The following is a 21,427-nucleotide window of genomic DNA, read 5'->3' on the forward strand; positions in this document are numbered from 1 at the left end:
GCCTCCAGCTGCTTTTCTCACCAAACCTCCCTCCCTCATTGGACTCAAATAATTAGCGCTGGGGCTAATTACTTATCCAATTATCCCTGCCTTCGCTCCCCTCTCTGGAGCACAAGCCTGGTCACGATGATCCGTTGTGAAACCATGCGAGTCCCACGCGCCGCTCGGCCTTATTAAAAGATTTCTCGTTAGTGCTGACATTAGGAACGCGTGAGCTCTGCCCCACCCCAAACCACCAGAATTTCACCCCAATTTCTGCCCGGGACCACACGGCCGGATCCTGCTGCATCCATCACCAAAGAAAAGCCCTTTTATTGTTGCTGGGAGGGACGGGGGCAGCACGGGAGGAGCGAGCGGTGGGGAAGGAGCCCACAGGACCCCGGGGGGACACGCTCAGAGCCACCGCATCCCCCAGTGCCCACGGGAGGGGTGGGTGAGCCGGGACCCCCCGGCCCCCCCAAACCCTGTCCTCCTGCTACTTCTAAAGCAACACCGAGGGAAAAAAACTCAACAAGGGTGGGGGAAGGTGGCAGCTGGGCTGGGCTCTTCCTTGTTCACAGTGAATTTGGGGTTGATGGAGGAGGGGAGGGATCCCACGCTCACAAGTTTTGCTAAAAAAAAACCCAACCAAACCACCCACTTTGGCCCCGTTGGATCTCCTCCGCAGGGGAGCTTGCTCACACATGATTCCAACCCCCGAAGCATGGTTTAGGGAGAGGGAAGGAAGAGAAAAGCCTTCCCGTGGGGACAGCCGGGAGGAAAACACAGGGACACTCATGGCAGCCCCGGTGGGTGGTGAGCTCTGGGATGCTCGGGGAGGGGGGGGGTGGCAATGCTGAGGAGCCAGGTTTCGGCTCTCCAGGTGACGTTAGACCCCGGTGAGATGCTAAAATCAACCCGGTGAGCTTTGTCAGCGAGCCGAAATGGGGAAAAGGGGTTTCTCCATGGTGGCCACACTGGTTCTGAGGCCACGGGGTCGGAGGGAGCGTGGGGGGAGAGGCAACTTGTTCCCTGAAAATGCCCAGTAAGGGGTTTGTTGTCCCCTCCTTCAGCCCTGAAAGAGAATTCACACCCCAAACCAGAGGGAGGAGGGGGAGGATCAGCACTCCAGGGGCTCAGGATGGGATCGGACCCTTCACCCCGACCGAGGGCCAGCTACGGGGGACGGGAGAGGGCGGAGGAGAGCAGCGCCTGGGTCAGCCCTGCTGCTGAGGGAGCAGGGCAATGGCACTTCACTTGGAGAAAAAAAAAAAAAAAAAAAAGAACTAAAAGCCACACATCGTTTGGAAGAATCAGGCTGGAGCCAAGTGCTCCCGGAGGGACGGAGCGGCTCTGGTCCCTGTGGCCCCCACCAGCCCCCCTTACTCTATCAGTTCCACGTAATTAGCCGGGAACATGCCGAAGTGGCCATCGGGCCCGTAGCCACGCCACCAGCCTTCATCGATCATCTCGATGTTGGTGATGATGTTCTCCGGATCGAATGAGATCTCAGTGTCATCAGCTGGAACAAAACAAGAGCGAGGGAGGGGGTTAAAACCAACCCGACCCCCCCCCCCGCCTGCCTCAGCCTACGGCTGAGGCAGGTGGGGGGGGGGGGGTCGGGTTGGTTTTAACCCCCTCCCATGGCCACCCCTTTGCTTAAAGAAAGGAGCTTGTGACACAATCAGCCCCTGGGAAGACAGGGGAGGGAGGACAGGGAGGAGAGCAAGAAACAGGTATTAAGGGAAAAAGAGAAGCTAACGGCTTCCTTCACTTGCTTTTTCAGCTCCAATCTGGGTGGGAGACACTTTATTTAGCACCCTGCTGTGGGCCTGCCCGGCGTGAGGGGTTGTCCCGGGTTTGGCTGGGATAGAGTTAATTTTTCTTCTTAATAGCCAGAATAGTGCTGTGGTTTGGATTCACGTGGGATTTGGAATGAGAATGCTGATAACACACGGATGGCTGGAGTTGTTGCTGAGAGATCAAGGACCCTCCAGCTCCCCATGCCCTGCCTGTACGAGGCGTATGAGAAGCCGGGAGGGGGCACGGCCAGAACTCCAGCCCCAAATTAGCCCGTGGAATGTTCCGTGTGGTGTAAATCACGTTCCGGATATAAAGGAAGGGCAGTCGGGAAGGAGGGGGGGTCTCTCTCGCTTCCAGGATTGCGCCTGCAGGATGGTGGTACTTCGGGATCACTCTCCGGGAACGGGCTGCGTATCAGTCCGCCGACTGACGAGCTTTGTGCCTTACCCCTTTGTACTTCCTATTATTGTTTTATTCTATTTCAATTATTAAACTGTTTTTATCTCAACCTACGTGTTGATCCCTCCAATTTTTACCCCCATCCTCCAGGCAGGGGAGGGCGAGCGAGCGGCTGGGTGGTGTTTGGCTGTCGGCCAGGTTTAAACCATGACAGGGGTGATGATGCCTCCAGTCCAGCTCTCTGGGGCCAGACTGGGCCCAGCAAACCCTGCCCGGTTCAGAGGGAACCCCAGAGTTCTGCAGCTCTTACCAGCCTGGTAGTCGTAGAGCGCCCGGGCACACAGCCCCTTCCCCGTCAGGTCCGGTGGCTGCTGGTACTCGACCGCGTAGTCATATTTGGCATCAACTTGATCCTTCAGGAAGAAAAGAGGCAGAAAAGTTGTTACCAGCACAAACGATGCTGCGACAGGCAGCTCGTGCTTCGTTAGCCACAGCGAGGGTCTGCGGCCCGGGGTCTCAGCACCCCAACACACGGGGTGCACATCGCCCCGCTCTGCTTCTCGCAGCCCCGCTCGGTTTCCCGGGTGGATCGGGGGGTGTTGCACCCCAGGAACTGCAGGAGAAACCAGTGGGAAGGGGGACTATGACACCGGGCAACACCCAGAGGTTTAGCTCAGCCGCCCGCCAAGCCTCAGAGAACTGTGGGCAGCAGGTCCCAGATGCTCCCCCCGGAATAAAAGCTCTGGGAAGGTCGCGCCACGTGTGTCTGCCAGGAGATAAAGGAGATGAGCGTATGAACCAGCCTCGCACCGCGGAGCGAAGGCGGCCAGAGCCCCGGTTGGACTCACAAACCGGCACCGATCCTGCCGTGCCTCCAGCCCAGCAGCCAGCACCACGACCACAAACACCAGAGACCAGCAGCAGACAACTTCTGGAAGCCATTCCCTCAGGATCTCCGCTGCAGACAGCGGTTCATCACCCCCACGTCGAGGCCTGTTGAAGCTGGACAAGCTCCAACTCCAGTTTTCCAAGTATTTCTCTAATTGCTATTTTGAGAGCTGAGCTGGCTGCTTTTTACTTTTCTTTCATAGAGAAAGGCTGAGGCAGTGGCTCAGCCCATCTCCCACTCCTTTTGAACCAACCGGGTACTTCCAGACAAATTTGAGAAGCAGAAAATTAAGTATGTTTGAAATACTTAAGGTTTTGTGAGCTGGGGGGGGGGGGACAAGACAGATGAATAGAGGAGAGGAAACCAAACGGCCACCACATCTCCAAGGGCAACACTGCGGCGTGACACAACCCCGCTATTAGACGCTGGAGAATCTGAGGGAGCACGCCGAGAATAGCTGGGCTTTGTCAGCTTCGCTGGGTTTGGACGTGCAAAGAAGCAGAAGAAGGAGGAGAAAACGCTTTGGCGAAGAGGCTGGTGAAAGGGTCTCCCCGTGCTCCCCCGCGGGGCTCCAGGGATGGGCAGGGACACCCGCTGGGCACCCCGGGGTGCGGGACGGGTGACGGGGGCTCAGCACCAGCCCCTCCCGCCGTCAGCGCTGGGGAGGGACGCAGCAGCAGCCCCTCGCCGGGTGGATGCGGCCCGAGCTCGGGGGTTTCTCACTTTCCTCCTGATTTTAGCCCAGGCAGCCACGCTCTGAGCACCACAGTGTTTGTACTCAGAGACGCTCGTAAAAGGGTTCCAGACTCATCCTAAAAGATGAGACAAAGCCGCGCTCTTGCACGAGGATCCCGGCCAGCTCTCGGGTGCCCCTCTGGGACCCTCTATCCTCCCCCCTGCACCAACCTGAGGGGGTTCTTCATAGATGGCCGAGGGGTCCGGTGGCTCTTCGTACAGATTTGCCTCTTCCCCGTGGGAAGCCGGGACAGAATTGTACCCAGAGTCTCGTCCTGCAAAAGAAACACAAGATTATCTTCACGATATCCATCACCAAAATCTCTCCCTGTCCCCTCATTCATGCAACTCCTGCTCCAAGGCTGAAGTGTCACCAAACTTCTGCTACGAGCTGAACATCCCCCGGGTCTCCTGTCCTGCAAGAGGGGATGGGTCCTGCAACACAGACCCAGGCACGGGGCGAGCAGGGGTTTAGGGAGCGATAAAAAGGACAAGGGAGAGATCCAGGATCTCCGACGGGGAAAGGAATAAGCTTCCGAGCTGCATCTGGTGGTGAGTGGGGAAGGGTTGGCGCAGAGACTCTGGCCAAGAGCAGCATCTAGTGGTGACTGCAGCCTGGGGCCACCGGAGCTCGGCCCTCCTGGCCCTCAGCTCGGCCCTCCTGGCGCCTACCTTGACCCTCCTGGCCCCCAGCTCGGCCCTCCTGGCCCCCACCTCGGCCCTCCTGGCCCCCACCTCGGCCCTCCTGGCCCCCACCTCGGCCCTCCTGACCCCCAGTCACTGGGGTGGACAGGGCAAAAGTGTAACAAGCTGCTCTGAAACAACCGCTGGTTTTGCTCCATCAAAGCAAATCTGTTTCTGGCTGATTGCTGAACCCAATCACTCAAAGGGTTTGTTTTTTAACCAGGTAAATTTGGACTTATTTGGGAAACAAAGAAATGGCAGCTTGGAGGTTGTTTCCCAGCTCCCACCTTCCTGAAGCAAAGCTCCAGCGCAGCCTCGGGCCGGGGCAGGGAGCAGCTTGGTGACACCACACAGCCCTTCAAGGACAAGGCAACACCTCTGTGCCACCCACAGCACCTGGGGAAACCTTCCGGATACAACCAGCCCTCCTCCAGACTTGCTCTTCCCACCCAAACCACTCCAAAGGGGCCGGGGCATCTCACCACAAGCAGAAAAAGCTCTTTGTGGCCCGGCTGCCCCTCCCTGACTTGCCCACGACGAGGGCAGCGAGGCCTGGGCGGACGGGCACTGCCAGCCCTCGCATCGCTGCACTGACAACACACACAGACCCTCTCTGGGCTTTACTGGGACGGTGAAAATGCCCCGTCTAACTGCTAGAGCTGGCTGCTGCCCAGAGGGAAACCACTGCGTGGGGGTAGAATGTCTTCTTTGCTGGGTCTCAAAGGCATTTTGGAAAGGTCTGAGTGCAGCAGGAGGTCTGGAGAGGGGCTCTAGGGGTGCCTGTAGCTGAGTTTCAGCCTTCCAGCCAGGAGATGGCCTCATCCCCACGGCTGCTGAACCTCCTGCTAAGCCTGAGAAGGGAAGGAAGGGACCTTTGCACCAGGCAGCAATAACTCTCCTCCTTCCCCAGCCTCAGCACCGCACTCAGCCCTTGCCATCCCCTCCGGCTGCAGACAAAGCCTGTAGGTTTCTGGCCTAAAGATCCGCTCACGCTCTGCCGAGGCACGGGAAAACAAAACAGAAACTCAGAGCTTGGCCTCAACGTGCCCATTTTTGAGGATCTTGTTTGGAAAGGCGAGGTAAAAAGCTTTGGTTGGGCGAGGAAGCAAAGCCACGCACCTGCTGCGGGTACCGGAGAGGCTGGAGGCGTCCCCCAAGCAGAGGAGGGGGCGAAGGAGGCTGGGGGAGCATCCCGGGCAGGAGAGACAGGAGAGGCAGGACTCGGCACAGAGTTCACCTCCTTCTGCAGGAAAGGGCTGCGAAGTTTGCCTAGAAAAGGAATTAAACGTGCTGCAGGAGCCAGGCAGGCATCGAGACACCCAGCCGCACGGCGACAGCCCGGTGACTCCCCAGGAATCCCAGGAGTTAGTCACCGAAGGGTGTTGTCGGGTGCTTTTCGCCTTAGGAGCCCCACTGCTCCTTATCCTCCTGAGCAGGATTTTCCAGCTTTAATCCTGGTTGGGGAAAACAAGTTTGTCTGCTGGTTACAGCAGTCGCTGCAGCCATGAAAAAAAAAAAAAAAAAAAAAGACAAAACTGAATTTTCAGGAGGAAGAGTAGCTGGAGGACACCCCCACCCAGGCCCTGCTCTCGGGGCTCTCCACGGTGATTTTTGGAGCATCCTGAGTTTCACAGACATTCTGAGCAGCAACTGGGAGGGGTACGATTCAAACCCCAGTACTTCCCTTTGGCAGGAGGTAACTCTTTGCTGTTATCTCCCCCATCTCTGCCTCTGAACACAAACAAAAGCAGAGCGTGGAGGCAAGCCCCACGGCACAGCAGTGAATAAGCACCAGGACTTGCCAGCCCATCCTTAGCCCGTGGGTTTTATCGGTGCCAGCGCATTTGTTTTCCTTTCCTCCATTGAAAAAACATCAAATACGAACACAAATGAGGGAAATCCTGAGGGATTTCTCACCCTCAGAAATCAGCCTCCCCCCTATTTTTAAACAGCAAGAAAGACTTTTTCACACCCTGGAATTTCATCCTGTCCCCCTGTGTGTGTGTGTGTGTGTCCCCGCCCCGATGGCTTGCCTATCCAAGAAAGCACATTTGGGCTCATTTCACAAAATAAAAGTGCTTATTTCAAATTAATTCAAGGTACTTTCAAGGAGGTTGAGCTGACTGAGGAGGAGACAATTCACCCAGGGATATCACGTGTTCTCAGCGACTTCCTCAGCTGGTTTCAGCTTTGGTTTTCACAGCTTCCTGGTTTCTGACAGATCAGATCAGTCTCTTCTAAAGGGACACACTCTGGTTCGGTTCAGCCAGTGACAAAAATGGGGTGGAATTTATAGCAGTCAGGATAGATTGTGACAGTGGTCCCTTTCTCGCATTAATATATTTAGTTTTTAAAATGAAATTTAAGCTGCCTGACCCACGGCGAGCGCCGCGCCCCGCGCCGTACCTGGCTGCGAAGGCGTCACCGCGTCCGCCGGCGCCGACTTCTCCCTCTGCTTGAAGATGTCGCGGGGGTTCACCGCCCTCTGCGCTATCAGCGACGCGGCCTCCTGAGAAGGAGAAGAGGCACCACGGCCTTGAGCCAGGGAGCAGCAGGAGGTGGGGAGCCGACCCAGCGCAGCCCCAACAGCGAAGCGCTCGGGCTCCCGGCAGCGTACCTGGGCTTTCTCCACCGATTCGCTCCTCTTGAAGCCCTTCCGCTGCCTGGCCTCGTACTCCTCCGCTTGCTCCTTCTGCAGCACAAGAGAGTGTCTGCTACAGCCCCCTCCTTCCCCATCCAGCCCCCAGGACCAGCGAAATGGGAACACGGTGATGGAGGGTGAATGGGGAGGAAACTCCCTGGATCTGGGAGGGAGACGGAGGTTTGCTGGGCTGAGGATAAGGTTTTGGTTTCCTCCAGTGTCCCCAGGCTCTGCCCTGGAAAGAGTTAAACTCTGCTTTCCCCAGGGGCTGTGCTGGACCGGCCATCGGGAGCGTGCAGCCAGTGAGAAGAATCCCAGAACCATCTGGGTTGGAAAAGCCCTTGAAGCTCCTCCAGCCCCACCATGAACCTCACCCTGACCGTTCCCAACTCCACCAGATCCCTCAGCGCTGGCTCAACCCGACTCTTCAACCCCTCCAGGGATGGGGACTCCCCCCCTGCCCTGGGCAGCCCATTCCAACGCCCAACAGCCCCTTCTGCAAAGAAATCCTTCCTAAGAGCCAGTCTGACCCTGCCCTGGCGCAGCTTGAGGCCATTCCCTCTTGTCCTGGCACTTGTTACTTCATTAAAGAGACTATAAAGAGATATAAAGTGATATCCAACAAAAATCGAGGATGGAGCAAGAGATGTGGAGGACCAGCCCGTGGCACCTCTACTGCCAGAGCGTGTCCGTGGGTCTTTCCACGTCCCCCACCTGCCACCCCAGGGATGCCCGGGGATGCCTGGGGTGCTCCTCCATCACCCTCCTGCCTCTGCCCGCAGCCTGCTCTGCACCACGGCACCCTGTCCTGTCCGTCACGGGGGATGCGTGACGAAACCTCGCCACAGGGGACGCTGCTGAAGCTCACCCATTGCTGCTGCTCCTTGTCCCTGTTCTCTGCCTCCTGCTGCTGCTGGAGTCTTCTGTAGTGACAAATGACAAATCGGGATTAAAGAACAGGTAGGACAAGTGGTTTGCTCTGCACAGGGCTGCTCTAGGACCTCACCCTACTGCAGCTACATGAGGAAGACCAGAGGAAGGACATGCCCTCTCACCTCTGGGGTCAGATGAGGAGCCACAGGCCACCCCCAGGAGCTGTGCAGGGAGCAAGGAGAGAGGGGCAGAGCACCAGGAGCTGCTTCAAATAGGACCAAACTGGGGAAACCTCTTCCTTTAGGGGATGGACAAGAGCATCCGGCACAGAGGCGCCGGGCAGACTTCCCCATCTGCGCTCGAAACAGGAAGGCAGTGCCCACTGCTGCAGGCAGAAGCGAGTTCCACCACCTAACAGGGGTCACGCCAGGCTCGGAGAGGAAGGAAATCAGCACAATGCAGGTCACTGCACACACCGCCTCCTCTCTGCAGGGCTCAGAGCCCTCCACCAGCCAGTCTGGACCTGCAGCACCCCAGGAATGGTGGCCACAGGGTTCAGCGACTTGTTTCAGAAGCATCCTGCAAGGTGCTTGGTGCTGGGGCGGGATCCACAGGCAGGGAGACCCACGGATGATGGTGGACAAGCAGCCAAGCCAGGGAGAAGATGCTCTCTCCAACCCAGGGGCTTGCTGGGGGGGGGACACGCAGGCGGAGGAGCCCAGATCAGCTGGGCCAAACCTCCACCACTGCTCCGGGAAGGTGAGCGAAGGCAAACCCAGCTCACTCGCTCGCTGGCAGGAGCAGGGGGCTATCAGGAGCATCGGTCCCACAGATCGTGGTGCCCGAGGGCAGCGTGTCATGGGGGCGGCCGGGCTGAGCCTGCCCCAGCACAAGCCGAGGCAGATCCCCTCCACATTTGCTGCCTTCAAGGAGGTTTCCTGGAATTGCAGCGATGGCAGCAGCAGGGAACACACGGACACGATCCGCTGCTCCCCGAGGAACAACCCTCCGCTGGCAGCGCAGGGGCTGGAGCGGGGACAGCAGCTCGGAAGAGGTGATGACAAGGACACATGGCACCACCGAGAGCAAAGCCGAGATCCCGGAGAGCGGGACGGGCTCTGGGCATCGTTACAAACACTTGCCCGTGGCAGGGACTCACTTCTGGGCTTCGATTTCGTTGGATCTCGCTTTATATCTCTGTTCTCGTCCGGCCGCTTCCTGCAGCTCCCGCTCCCGACGCTCCCTCTCTAGCCGCTGCCGCTCCTCCTCCGCTCTCCTCTTCTCCTCCAGCCGGCGGTTTTCTTCATCTTTCTAATGGGAGACGTGCAACAAGTCGTGGGTTTAATCCTGCCAGCTCTGAGAAACCCCCCAGCTCTCCGCACGCCGCGCTGTGCGGCACGGCAGGTCTCCTGGCAGCTCCCAGGGCTCACGGCGCCCGTGACGCTTCCGCAGCCTGAAGTTTCACGCGCTATTGCTAAACCACGGTAAAACCCCGGTGTAAAGCAACCTGAGTGGGAAGGAAATAGAGAGCAGACTTGTGCTGCCCGAGAGCTGCCTTCACAAAGGTCACAAACCCGCCCCCTCACCCAAATGGTGTTTGACAGCCCCCCGGAGCCCGGCCCTCTGCCCCTGCGCCTGCCCCAGCAGCCCTGAGCCGAATTAAGATGACATAAAAAGCATCTTCCTCTTCAAGACCAATTTCCTCCTCTCCTCGCACCCTGCAGCCAGCCCAGCTCCACGCTGCTTGAGGTCTGGATCCCTGACTCCGGGCAGGAGAGCCCAGGTTGGAGAGGGAGGAGGCAGACGGAGAGAAATCTCCAGCTACATCCAAATGCCTCATCCTCCTCGTGCCTGGCTGCAGAAGAGAAGCGGCCGCACTCACCTCAGCTTTGGCCCAGAAATTATCTTTATTGACTCTCTTGATTTCAGACATTGCATTCGTCTTCTGGTAGACAGAGCCCTGGGGGGAGGCAGAAGGTGGCACGTGTGAGCAGTAGTCATTGAGCAATCACAATTTTTGGATTTCTCTGCAGAAATGTGTCCTCGTGGCTTTCTGACAGCTTTCTCCTGCTGCTACAGGACTGGCCGGACCCTCTTTGCCTTCCCCTGGCAGAGGGCACCCAGCCCCACGTGGCCAAGGGCCAGCAGGCTGGGTTGAAAGGGTCAACAGAAGATATTTACAGAATCCCAGAACCATCTGGGTTGGAAAAGCCCTTGAAGCTCCTCCAGCCCCACCATGAACCTCCCCCTGACCGTTCCCAACTCCACCAGATCCCTCAGCGCTGGCTCAACCCGACTCTTCAACCCCTCCAGGGATGGGGACTCCCCCCCCTGCCCTGGGCAGCCCATTCCAACGCCCAACAGCCCCTTCTGCAAAGAAATCCTTCCTAAGAGCCAGTCTGACCCTGCCCTGGTGCAGCTTGAGGCCATTCCCTCTTGGCCTGCCGCTGGGTCCTTGGCTCAAGAGACTCATCCCCCCTCTCTGCACCCTCCTTTCAGGGAGTTGCAGAGGGCCAGGAGGTCTCCCCTCAGCCTCCTCTTCTCCACACTAAACCCCCCCAGTTCCCTCAGCCGCTCCCCATCACACCTGTGCTCCAGACCCTGCACCAGCTCCGTTGCCCTTCTCTGGACACGCTCGAGTCATTCAAGGGCCTTTTTGGAGTGAGGGGCCCAAAACTGAACCCACTCATCGAGGGGCGGCCTCACCAGTGCCGAGCACAGGGGTCAGATCCCTTCCCTGTCCCTGCTGGCCACGCCAGGGCTGGTACAAGCCAGGATGCCATTGGCCTTCTTGGCCACCTGGGCACACTGCTGGCTTCATTTAGCATGAAGAAGAAAAAATAGACACTTTGTGATAGAATATAAGAGCAAAACCAGCATGGTCCCATGTTCAGCACAGTCTGTGACTTTTTAGAAGTTACTATAACCCGATGCTTTGCCCCAGACTTTAAAGAAGGGCTGGCTGCAGCCCAGCGATGTGCGTTGCCAAAACTGGGGACTTTCAATATGGTTTTGCTCTTGCCTCAAGCAAAGATCGAGTCGCTAAAGCCCTGCAGAGCCCATGCTGGAGCAGCAGCAAAGAAGTGACCAGGGCACATGGGGACGTGGCACTGCCACACCAAAGCAGGGCCAGGGGGAGAGCAAGGGCCTTGCACAGCTCAGGTTTGCTTTTGACCCCCATCTCAGAGCAGAGTCAAGTGATTCAGTCAGAGAGCACATGCAGCTGAGCTGTTTCTTTGTACAGCTGAGAAACCTCATTGCTGGGGGGGGGCGGTGTTAAAAAAACCTTCCTACAGAACATTTCCATGCAGACAGAAAGGAAGTTGCTGAGAGCTCCGGCCTCAACACTTCGCAGCAGTGGGGGAAGCTCAGTTTTTGTTTGCAAGCAGGTCAAAACGCTGCTGCATCAACACATCTTGTTCCCAGTCCCTCGGCTGCTCTTGCAGAAGCCCCAGACCCCACAGATAATCTGCAGATTTGAAAAGCTGGAGCTTTTGTGTCTCTAAAAACCTGAATAGAACTGGGGGGGAATCGCTACTTCTTAATAAAATGGTTGGGGCTAAGGAGAGGAGAGCTCAGGCTTTCTGTTTGCTGCAAGGACATCTCAACTCTGCCACCACCTGCTCGTGCCCCGATTCACTCTGCAATGTGAGAGAGGAACCAGCCCTGGGAAAAATCATCGGTCAAAACACGGGGAACCCCTTTCACCACAGGGTGACAGCGGTCCCAGACTCTGCCCCTGCCCAGCTGCGAGCCCAGAGGGACCAGAAAACCCCAATGGAGTCAACTCACCACGGGAGCTTGAGGGCCCGCGTCCTGGAACTTGCTGCTCTCCTTGTGGAAGTTGTAGTTGGCCCCAGAGGCCTTGGCAACCTTCTCCATGATGAGTTCAGGCTCCACGTCCTCCTCCGCACGAGCGTTGATGGTGACATGAGCCCCCTGAGCGGGGAGAAAGCCAGCACAGGAGTGAGACGGCAGCTCTAGAAGCCACTAAACCCGCCACGCTGCTCTGATAGGTCCTATCTGTGCTCCCAGAGCTCCCGAGGGAAGGAAAGGGCTCAGGTGAGGAAAAGAGGTGAGTGGCCACTCTAAGATAACACAACGCTGGGAAAGCAAACGTTCCCTGGGGGAGAAGGAGGCTTGTTTCACCTCCTCTGCAGTCTCCAGAGCTATTTTTGACTGCAAGAGGTTTGTGTTGCTAATCAGCCTCTGAAACGCACGCCCGGGCTATCCTACAGCGCAGGGAGTATTGAGCGCCGGGGCAGCGCTGCCCAACCTCTCCTGCCCACAGTCCTGCCTGCAAACAGGCGCCTCTGTGCCACCCCAAAGAGCAGCGTGAGCCACGCAGGATGTGGGTACCCTAACCCAGAGCCCCCCCAATCCGGGGAGGACACAACTAAAAGAGGACCAGACCTTTAGGAAGTTTGCTACAGTGCTGACGTGGTTGGCGCAGGCTCCTTTTCTCACGTCGTTCACGCCTTCACCAGTCTGCAAAGAGAAACCACAGGCACCTGCTTATCAAAGACCCATCCCAGGCTGGTTTTATGGCAGCAGCACCTTGACCGGGGCTTCACCAGGGGTTACTGCGTGGAAGAAGAGTCAGCTCTGCAGCAAGCACTGCTCAGAGGGACATGGGGAGCCGCCTGCCCGGGGACCACGGCCACACCACGAGGGCTCAGGCTCCTGCTGATCCTCAAGGACTTCATCCAACCCACCCTAGATGGGTTCAGAGCCACTGATCAGCAGTGCTGCCGCCAGCCGAGCAAGCTACGTGGCCAAGGAGATGCAAGAATCCTCCCAACCTCCGTTTGCCTGAGCCCGTGGGGTTTGGACTACGCACCCACAGCAGTGGGCACGGAACGTCCTCGGTACTGCAGCTTGAGGGAGGGGATTCAACGTGCTGGCTGCCGAGTGTTTGGCAACTACGGTTCAAGAGAGGATTGATGGGAGAAACAGGGGTTTATCTCCACCAGGTCCCTCCTAGGAAAGAGAGAGGCCTGTCCCCACTCACCCAGTTGACGAGGACGTATTTGGGCAGGCCGGAGTTGGGATCCTTCACCCTGCAGAAGGCATACATCACCTTCCCGCTGTTGAGCTCCTCCACCATCTCCTCCAGGCCACCATCTGCCCCAGGAGAGAAAGGAGAGGGTGTAAGACAAGCAGATCACACACATGTGGTGGGAACAGCCAAGCCTGCAGAGTGTTAAGAAATAGATGAAAATCTCTTTTTTAATGATTCACAGAATCCTCTGGGTTGGAAAAGCCCTTGAAGCTCCTCCAGCCCAACCATGAACCTCACCCTGACCGTTCCCAACTCCACCAGATCCCTCAGCGCTGGCTCAACCCGACTCTTCAACCCCTCCAGGGATGGGGACTCCCCCCCTGCCCTGGGCAGCCCATTCCAACGCCCAACAGCCCCTTCTGCAAAGAAATCCTTCCTAAGAGCCAGTCTGACCCTGCCCTGGCGCAGCTTGAGGCCATTCCCTCTTGGCCTGCCGCTGGGTCCTTGGCTCAAGAGACTCATCCCCCCTCTCTGCACCCTCCTTTCAGGGAGTTGGAGAGGGCCAGGAGGTCTCCCCTCAGCCTCCTCTTCTCCAGACTAAACCCCCCCAGTTCCCTCAGCCGCTCCCCATCAGACCTGTGCTCCAGACCCTGCACCAGCTCCGTTGCCCTTCTCTGGACACGCTCGAGTCATTCAAGGGCCTTTTTGGAGTGAGGGGCCCAAAACTGAACCCACTCATCGAGGGGCGGCCTCACCAGTGCTGAGCACAGGGGTCAGATCCCTTCCCTGTCCCTGCTGGCCACGCCAGGGCTGGTACAAGAATCCCACCTTCTAAGTCCATCAGCGGCTGCGACAAGCCCTGCTTCGTCAAACGGGAAGTAGGAAGAAACCGAGAGGCTGGTGCAGGGTAAGGTCACGCTCACCGACCGTAGGAGGAAACTCCTGCTCTCACGCTTTCCTTGCTGGTCTTAAACCCACGGGGCCCCTCCAGGCAGGTCTTTGCAGGGGCAGCTCTCAGCTACGAGCTCGGGGTTGAAGGAGGAGAGCCCACCTCTGCACAGAGGAAAAAAGCTTGTGCAGGGCTCAGCAGAGGGGCTGTGCAAGACAGGCGAGCGATGGGAAGTGCTGTGTTGCCCCACGAACCGCAGCATCGCTCCCGCTAGAAGCGTATGCCAAAAAACTACCAGAAAAGGAGGAAAAACGCAAATACATGCGCTCTCATTTCAAAAGAATTCCCACAGACCACGATTCCTCCTACTTTGGTTTGTCTGACCCCTGAAAAGCAGAAAACAAGCTCCTGCTCACCATCAAACACCGGCAGCAACTGCACAGCCGAGTCTGTTTTGCTCTGCACTGCAGCAGGACCCGAGATCGTTTTCTTCTCCACTATTAAATATTTATGCTTCGGCTCTAAATTTGGCACGGTGGTTTCTAAGCCTGACAGAAAAGTTTAAGGCTGGAAGTCTGAAGCCAGTCGGCTGACAGGAGCCCTCGCTGGGCGCTGGGCGGGCCCCGGGACTGCGTGTGTGCCGGGTCAATGTTTAACCTGGCGGTGGTGGGTATGGAAGGACACAAAGGGAAGTGCTGGGAGGAGCAGAGCTCTGCGGAGAGGTCGGGGCTCCGCTAACAGGGAGCGGCAGTTACGCTGCGCCTAACTAAGCGGGGTCCAGCATAAAAACCACACGGGCACTTTTAATTTACAGCAAAAACTCAGCAAGGAGCTAACACCTGTGACAGCCCTCAATTCAGATCTCTCTTCCACACAACCCTAACTCTTGGAAAGCAGCAAATCCACATCTCGGCCCCACTGACAGTCCGCTCTAGCGCAGATCCGGTGCTCAGGGGGTCACATCCTCTGCAGCCTCCCCGAGGCTCCCCGCAGCCCTCGTCTGCAGCTCAGGCAGAGCTTTTTGCTGAACAAAAGGCCCCAGCACCAAAGCACCCACAACACAGGCTTCGTTGGACCCTGCAAAGCTGCCCAGAAACACCTCACCTGACCGCCGAGCTCCGTGCGTTGCGAGAAACACTTGCAAATGAGAAAGGCAGCCGGCGAGAAAACGCAGCCGAGCGCTGGAGGATGCAAATCGAGAGAGCGGAGAAACCTGCCTGGATGCGTTGCTTTCTAACAGCTTTAGCTTTGCATCGAGAAGCAGTTGTGTGGGAATCGGCAGCCAGATAAAAAAGAAAAAAGTCCCATGAAATGGGGAACCAAAGAAAGAAGAAGCACTTTAGCAGCAGCAAGCTGGAATCACCAGCCTGAGAAACCCGGCTTTGAAGTGCTTCGTGGTCCTGCATCTTGCGTCCGGCCAGCTGGGATCTAAAATACTTCAGGACTGCAAAGAGGTACAAGGACCTGAACTTTGGATCCTTCGGAAAAGAGGAAAACAATAAGGAAGGCAGAGCCACGCATGCGCCTCTCTCACCTGCCACCGAGACTCTTCTCTATTTTCCGTACTCAGAAACTGCACCAAACACCCCAGCACGTGCTCTCACCCTCCGTTCCACCCCTGAGGCCACCCCCCGCCAGCACCGAGGGGCCGGAACAGGCTCAGGGATTAAAAAAAAAAATAAATCCCCCTTTACTGAGGGCGAGGGAGCCAGCACCGTCTCCCACCACTGGAGCTGTTGCAGGCGGAGGCTGGATGCCACCAGAAACACCGAGTGACAAAAGCCAGCCCGACCTCGTGAGCTGAGCCCTGCAAACGGCCCCAGACGCGGCTGGCGGCGCCAGGAGAGGGGGGGACGGTCCCTAACACGCTCACCTCCGGAGCCGGCCACTCGCAGGTCATTGCTGTTGCCTTCATAGGTGAACAGAGCCCTAAAATAAAGCCAGAAGTGAAGGTTTTATCCAGCTTGCCCCAAACCTCACACCCGGTCAGCATCTCCTCTCCTGCAGCAACTCCTCCAGACCCTCTGCAGCGCACCCCAAAAACTCCCCCGTGCTCATGGTGCCCATCCAGGGTGTGCACATGCCCCTGATACCCCCGACACACACAGCCCCATAGGGCCCCCCACCCCCCATCCCAGAGACTTCCTGATCCCCCCTATACACCCCTGATCCCCCCCAGACACCCCACACCCACCCCACACCCACCCCACACCCCTGATCCCCCCAGACACCCCACACCCACCCCACACCCCGATCCCCTCCTATACACCCCACACCCACCCCCCAGACACCCCACACCCCTGATCCCCCCTATATACCCCACAGACACCCCCACGCCCTGATCTCTACATCTCCCACCCCCCCCACTTCCCCTACACACCCCACACCTCCACTCCAGACACCCCCACACCTCTGATCCCTCCTCTACACCCCACATCCCCCCCAAACACCCCCACACCCTCTGATTGATCCCTTCCACCCCACACCCCCACCCAGCCCTAAATCTCCCTATACACCCCCCACACACCCCCAACCCCACCCCAGACACCCCCACACATCCCGGTTTCGCTTCTCACCCCCCCCATCCCCACCCCACCCCCTCAGATCCCCCCTGCACCCCCCAGACTCCCACCCCAGACCCCCCGATACCCCCCTATATACCCCCCCAGCCCCCCCATCCCCCCGGCACCCCCCAACCTTCCCTCGCAGGCCCTCCCCCACCCCCATGGCCTATCCCCCCCCCCCCCTCCCACCGCCCCCCCGCCCCTCACCAGTCGGTGGGGCTCCCCGCTGCCACCACCCGCCCGTAGGCCTCCTGCAGCGCCCGCCCGTTCTTGCTGAGGTTCAGCGCCATGGCAGCGCCCGCTCCCGGCCCGCCCCGCGCCGCGCCGCCGCCACCGCCGCCCGGCCCGCCCCGGGACCGCCCCCCGCCTCATCGACCGCCCCGGGACCGCCCCCCGCCTCACCGACCGCCCCGGGACCGCCCCAGGCCCACTCCCCGCCTCACCGACCGCCTCGGGACCGCCCCGGGCCCACCCCGCGCCTCACCGACCGCCCCGGGACCGCCCCGGGCCCACCCACCGCCCCACCGACCGCCCTGGGACCGCCCCGGGCCCACCCACCGCCCCACCGACCGCCCCGGCACGGCCTCGGGCCCGCCCCCCGCCTCACCGACCGCCCCGGGCACGCCTCGGGCCCACTCCCCGCCTCACCGACCGCCCCGGGCCCGCCCCTCCCGCACTACCGGGGCCGCCTCACGACCTGCCCCGCCCCAGGGCCGCTACGCCCCGCCCCTTTATCGCCTCGTCACGCCCCCTTGCCGCCAAGCCACGCCCCATTGCCATCAAGTCACTCCCATTGCCTCTAAGCCACGCCCCATTGCCGATAACCACACCCCCTTGTCGCTAAGCCACTCTGTGCCGCTAAACCACGTCCCTTGTCGCTAAGCCACGCCCCCTTGCGTTGCTCCGCCCCTCAACCACAACGCCCCGCCCCCGAGACACCCAGACAACACCCCCCGACGGCCCATGTGGGCGCCCCCCCCCCCCCAAAATTCCAGGGGGTCTAACGCAGCCCCCCCCCAGTGCAGCCCCGCCCCCCTCGCCTCTGGGTGGAGAAAATCTGGATTTCCGTGGATTTCCCCCATTTCCCAACCCGGAGCTTTTTGGGGTGCAAATGTGCCTCGATTTTACCCCAAATCATCAAAATTCTGCTTTTTTTGGGGGGGGAAACGCCTGAGTTTTGGGCTCAGAAAGAGGAATATTTTTGCAGATTTTCCCCTGCTGGGTATGGGAGGGTCCCTCTCCTTCCCCTTCCCCCCCCCCCCCGAAGAGTCACCCCAAAAATTAGGCGCTGTGGGAACGACAGGGGGGTTCACGCAGGACCAAAATTGCCCTTTTTCTGCTGTTGAGCTAAAAAAAATCCCCCCCGTGGGGATGACCATCCCCCCACCCCCGCCCCGCAGTTGCTGGGGGGGGGATGTCCTCAGCTGTAATTATCGGGGGGGGGGGGATAAGGACCCCACGCACGGAGGTTTCGAGGCCGATGCCCCCCTCCAGCAGCCCGGGGGGGGGGGGTCCCACCCGGGGGGGGGGGGTCCCACCCGGGGGGGGGGTCCCACCCCCCGTCCATGCCACCTCGCCGTAAATTTGGGAAGGGGGGGGGCGAGATGGGGAGAGCTGGTCCCCCGAGCTGTGCCAAAAAATCCCCGGGGGGTTGGAGTTGGGGGGTCAAGAGGTGCCCCGGGGGGGGGGGGGACGGGGGGCCAGGGGGGTGCCTGACCTCGCTGGGGGGGGGGGGGGGGGGGTGTGAAGATGCTCCCCACCAGGCAGGGCTGGATGCCCCCAGCATGTGCTAATGGGCCATTTGCAGCTCGTCCCCCTCCACCCAGACCCTGCCCCAGGGCCAAAACACACACCCCCCCCCAAAAGAAACCCACCCCCCCTCCCCCGGAGCCCAGCCCCGAGCCAGCCGCCAGCCTCTGCCCACAGCCCTGTGCCGCCCGGACGGGCAGTGGGGTGCTCAGGGGATTTTTGGGGTGTCTCCTCCAAAAATCAATCCTCTTTTCATCCCCGTCCCGCCACCTTTGGGGTGTAACGGGGGGAAAAAAACCCACCTGTGAGCCGCCACCGGCCTCCCCGGGAGGGACACCCCCCCCCCGTTTGTCCCCAGGGCCGGTGTTGTGCTGGGATTTGCCTCTTTGGGGGCTTTGACTGGGGAGGGGGTGGAGGGGGGGGGTGTCCCCCCATGTCGCCAGCTACCAGGGGAAAAGGGAGTCTGGGCGGGGAGGGGGGGGCGTGGAGGTGGGATGGGGTGGCCAAGGGTCCTGGGGTGGCCAGGGGTCTCTCTCTCAGGGTGGCTGAGGGTCCTGGGTGACTGTAGGTTCTGGGGCTACCAAGGGCCCTGGGGTGGCTGAAGGTCCCAGGGTGTCTGAGGGCCCTGGGATGTCCAAGGGTCCCAGGGTGGCCGAGGGTCTCAGGGTGGCTGTGGGTCCTGGGGTGACTGTAGGAGAGCCCTGGGGTAGCTGAGGGTCCTGGGGCTACCAAGGGCCATGGGTGGCTGAGGGTCCTGGGTTGCCCAAGGTCCTGGAGCAGCCGAGGCCCCTGGGGGTGGCTGAAGGTCCTGGGGTGTCCGATGGTCCCACCTGACACCCCCCAGCTGCAGCACCTCGCTGACCAGACTCATTTCCGACCATTCCATCTGTGGCAGCGATCCCCCCCCAGCTCCTCCCCGCTGTCCCCCGCTGTCCCCCGCTGTCCCCCACTCCAGAGACTCCTTTTTCCCACGAACCACCCGGGGGTCTCCCCACCTCCGCTCCCTTCTCCATCCCCAGCCTCCCAGCACCCTCGGGACACCGCTGACGGGATCCAGCAGCTTTTAACACCAGGACGTGCCGGGGCAAAGGCCGGGCGATGGGATCTGACCTAAGGGCACACGTCAGCGCCCGTAATTGCTTCTTAGTCTGGGCCGCGCAGCGGCAAAACATTGCGTGAGATGGTTTTGAAGGGCCCGGCCCTGCCATCGTCTCCTCCATCTCATGCACCTCCCATCCTGTCATCATCTTCTCTCTCTGCCTCATGGATCTCCCATCTCGCCACCATCTCCTTCATCTCATGGACGTCTGGTCCCACCATCATCTTTATCTCACGGACCTCCTGTCCCAGCATCATCCCCTCCTCTCAGGCACCTCCCATCCCACCATCATCTTCACCTCATGGACCTCCTGTCCCACCATGATCTTCATCTCATGCACCTCCCATCCCACCATCATCTTCATCTCATGGACCTCCCATCCCACCATGATCTTCATCTCATGGACCTCCCATCCCACCATCATTTTCATCTCATGGACCTCCCATCCTACCATCACTTTAATCTCATGGACCTCCCATCCCACCATCATCTTCATCTCATGGACCTCCCATCCCACCATCATTTTCATCTCATGGACCTCCCATCCCACCATCATCTTCATCTCATGGACCTCCCGTCCCACCATCATCTTCATCTCATGCACCTCCCATCCCACCATCATCTTCATCTCATGGACCTCCCATCCCACCATCATCTTCATCTCATGGACTTCCTGTCCCACCATCACCTTCATCTCATGGACCTCCCATCCCACCTGCCCAGCCAGGATGTTCCCGTGGGGAGGGACTGTCTCTGAAACATCTTGGGAAATGACTCGCAATGAGGCTTTGCTTCCAGAGCACCAGTTGCTTTCTGATGGCAACCTTCAAACCCATCGTAGAGGCTCTCCTGGGTTTGTAGGACATTCAAAAAACATTGGGAAAGACCCAAAACCGCAGTGCTGCCAGCTCCTGTGTTTTTATTTGGGGTCCTGCAAAGCTGGGGGTCACCTGGCGAGTGTTGGGCTGTGTGGAACAGTCACCCTCCACATGTCCCACACCAGGAACCAGCCACCATCTCGCTTCTTCGTGGATTCGTGCTGCACATTATTTATCTTCCAGCCAGAAGAAAGTCGGGGATAATAACGCTTTAAGTGATTATTTATATTTTTTATCAGCCTGGGGCTTGCGCAGTCCCCCCGGACACATCCGACCCCGCACGGGAGGGCTCTCCCCGCCTCATCTACCCCTAAACACAGAGCAAGGAGCTGCCCGGGAAGGGGCAGATGGGACCTCCCCATTCAGCACATGGATGGAAACATTAATTAAAAGCAGGGTAATAAAACATCTGGAGGACTGGGAGCTGGGAAGGGCCGGCCAGCACGATACCCTGCAGCTGCTCCTTGAGAAACTTGGGCAGGGGGGACCGGGGTCACCAGTTATTTGGATGTTACAAAAGCCTTTTCATGAAGTATTTCAGGCAAAGCAACTGAAGAACCTTTGTGGAGCGGAGTGAGGGGCTCCCAGCCTGGCGGGGAGGGGTGGGGAGAGGCTTGTGGCCCCCCCAGGGACCAAAGATTCAGGGTCTGTCCCCGGTGTCTGGTGAAACGGGGAGGTGGCAAGTCCAGCCCAAGAGTGGGGTTTGCGGTCAGGCTGTGGGTGATGGGGTGGGATGAAGCCAATTGCTCGGAGATGCTGGATGAAGCCCCATTTGGTGCCATCCCGGCAGCCTCTTGGGTGGTGGGCAGCAGGGTGAGCACCCGTCCCACCCGTGTGTCCCCACCACAGGGGAAGGAGCCCACCCTGCAAGAAAAAAAGAGGGGAAAAGGGTTTTCCAGTGGGTCTGTCCTCCAGGTTGGCTCAGAGCTGCACGGGCACCGTGGTGGGACCCTGGCACCCTGCTCCTGGTGTGGGGTGGGATGGGGACCCCTCTCTGAGCATCCCGCTGGTGTGGGTGACGGGGAGACCCTGGTGGGATGGGGCCACCTGGGCAGACTGGGGGCAGGTATGGTGGGGGGCACGGGTAGGATGGGGCCACCTCAGTGGGACAGGGCCACCCTGGAGGGACAGGGCCACCCTGGAGGGACAGGGTCACCCTGGGTGGGATGAGGGTTCTCCTGCTACACGGAGGCACCCAAATGGGATAAGGGCACCCCAGCAGGACAGGGACACCCTGGTAGGG

General features: G+C 59.3%; 1 protein-coding gene across 3 annotated transcripts; it reads right to left on the minus strand.

The window, feature by feature from the left end:
* Positions 1-292: 292 nt before the first annotated feature.
* Positions 293-16,786, minus strand: DBNL (drebrin like). 3 transcript variants are annotated; one of them, XM_074807933.1, is made up of 14 exons: positions 16,666-16,786; positions 15,768-15,823; positions 13,015-13,127; positions 12,417-12,491; positions 11,796-11,942; positions 9,886-9,963; positions 9,163-9,314; positions 7,999-8,053; positions 7,107-7,181; positions 6,896-6,998; positions 5,609-5,758; positions 3,977-4,080; positions 2,492-2,594; positions 293-1,501 (listed from the first exon to the last, which is right to left on the minus strand). In XM_074807933.1, the coding sequence occupies exons 1-14, from the start codon at positions 16,746-16,748 to the stop codon at positions 1,362-1,364; spliced, it is 1,434 nt and encodes a 477-aa protein (XP_074664034.1). In that variant the 5' UTR covers positions 16,749-16,786; the 3' UTR covers positions 293-1,361. The 3 variants fall into 3 exon arrangements, with proteins under 3 accessions (XP_074664034.1, XP_074664035.1, XP_074664036.1); XM_074807934.1 differs by lacking the exons at positions 15,768-15,823; positions 16,666-16,786 and adding an exon at positions 13,834-15,747; XM_074807935.1 differs by lacking the exons at positions 15,768-15,823; positions 16,666-16,786 and adding an exon at positions 14,999-15,746.
* Between the last annotated feature and the right edge of the window lie 4,641 nt (positions 16,787-21,427).

The sequence above is a fragment of the Strix aluco genome, chromosome 28 (assembly GCF_031877795.1).
Source record: "Strix aluco isolate bStrAlu1 chromosome 28, bStrAlu1.hap1, whole genome shotgun sequence".
NCBI classification, from domain to species: Eukaryota; Metazoa; Chordata; class Aves; order Strigiformes; family Strigidae; genus Strix; species Strix aluco.

Bases quoted from the DNA above. Each gene is read 5' to 3' on its own strand.
- DBNL (XM_074807933.1), bottom strand. From the start codon at position 16,748: ATGGCGCTGAACCTCAGCAAGAACGGGCGGGCGCTGCAGGAGGCCTAC. The intron at 13,128-15,767 runs GTGAGCGTGTTA...CTCCTGGGGCAG, and splicing joins GCGAGTGGCCGGCTCCGGAG to ATGGTGGCCTGGAGGAGATG. The intron at 2,595-3,976 runs GTTGGTGCAGGG...TTCTTCCTGAAG, and splicing joins TCTATGAAGAACCCCCTCAG to GATCAAGTTGATGCCAAATA.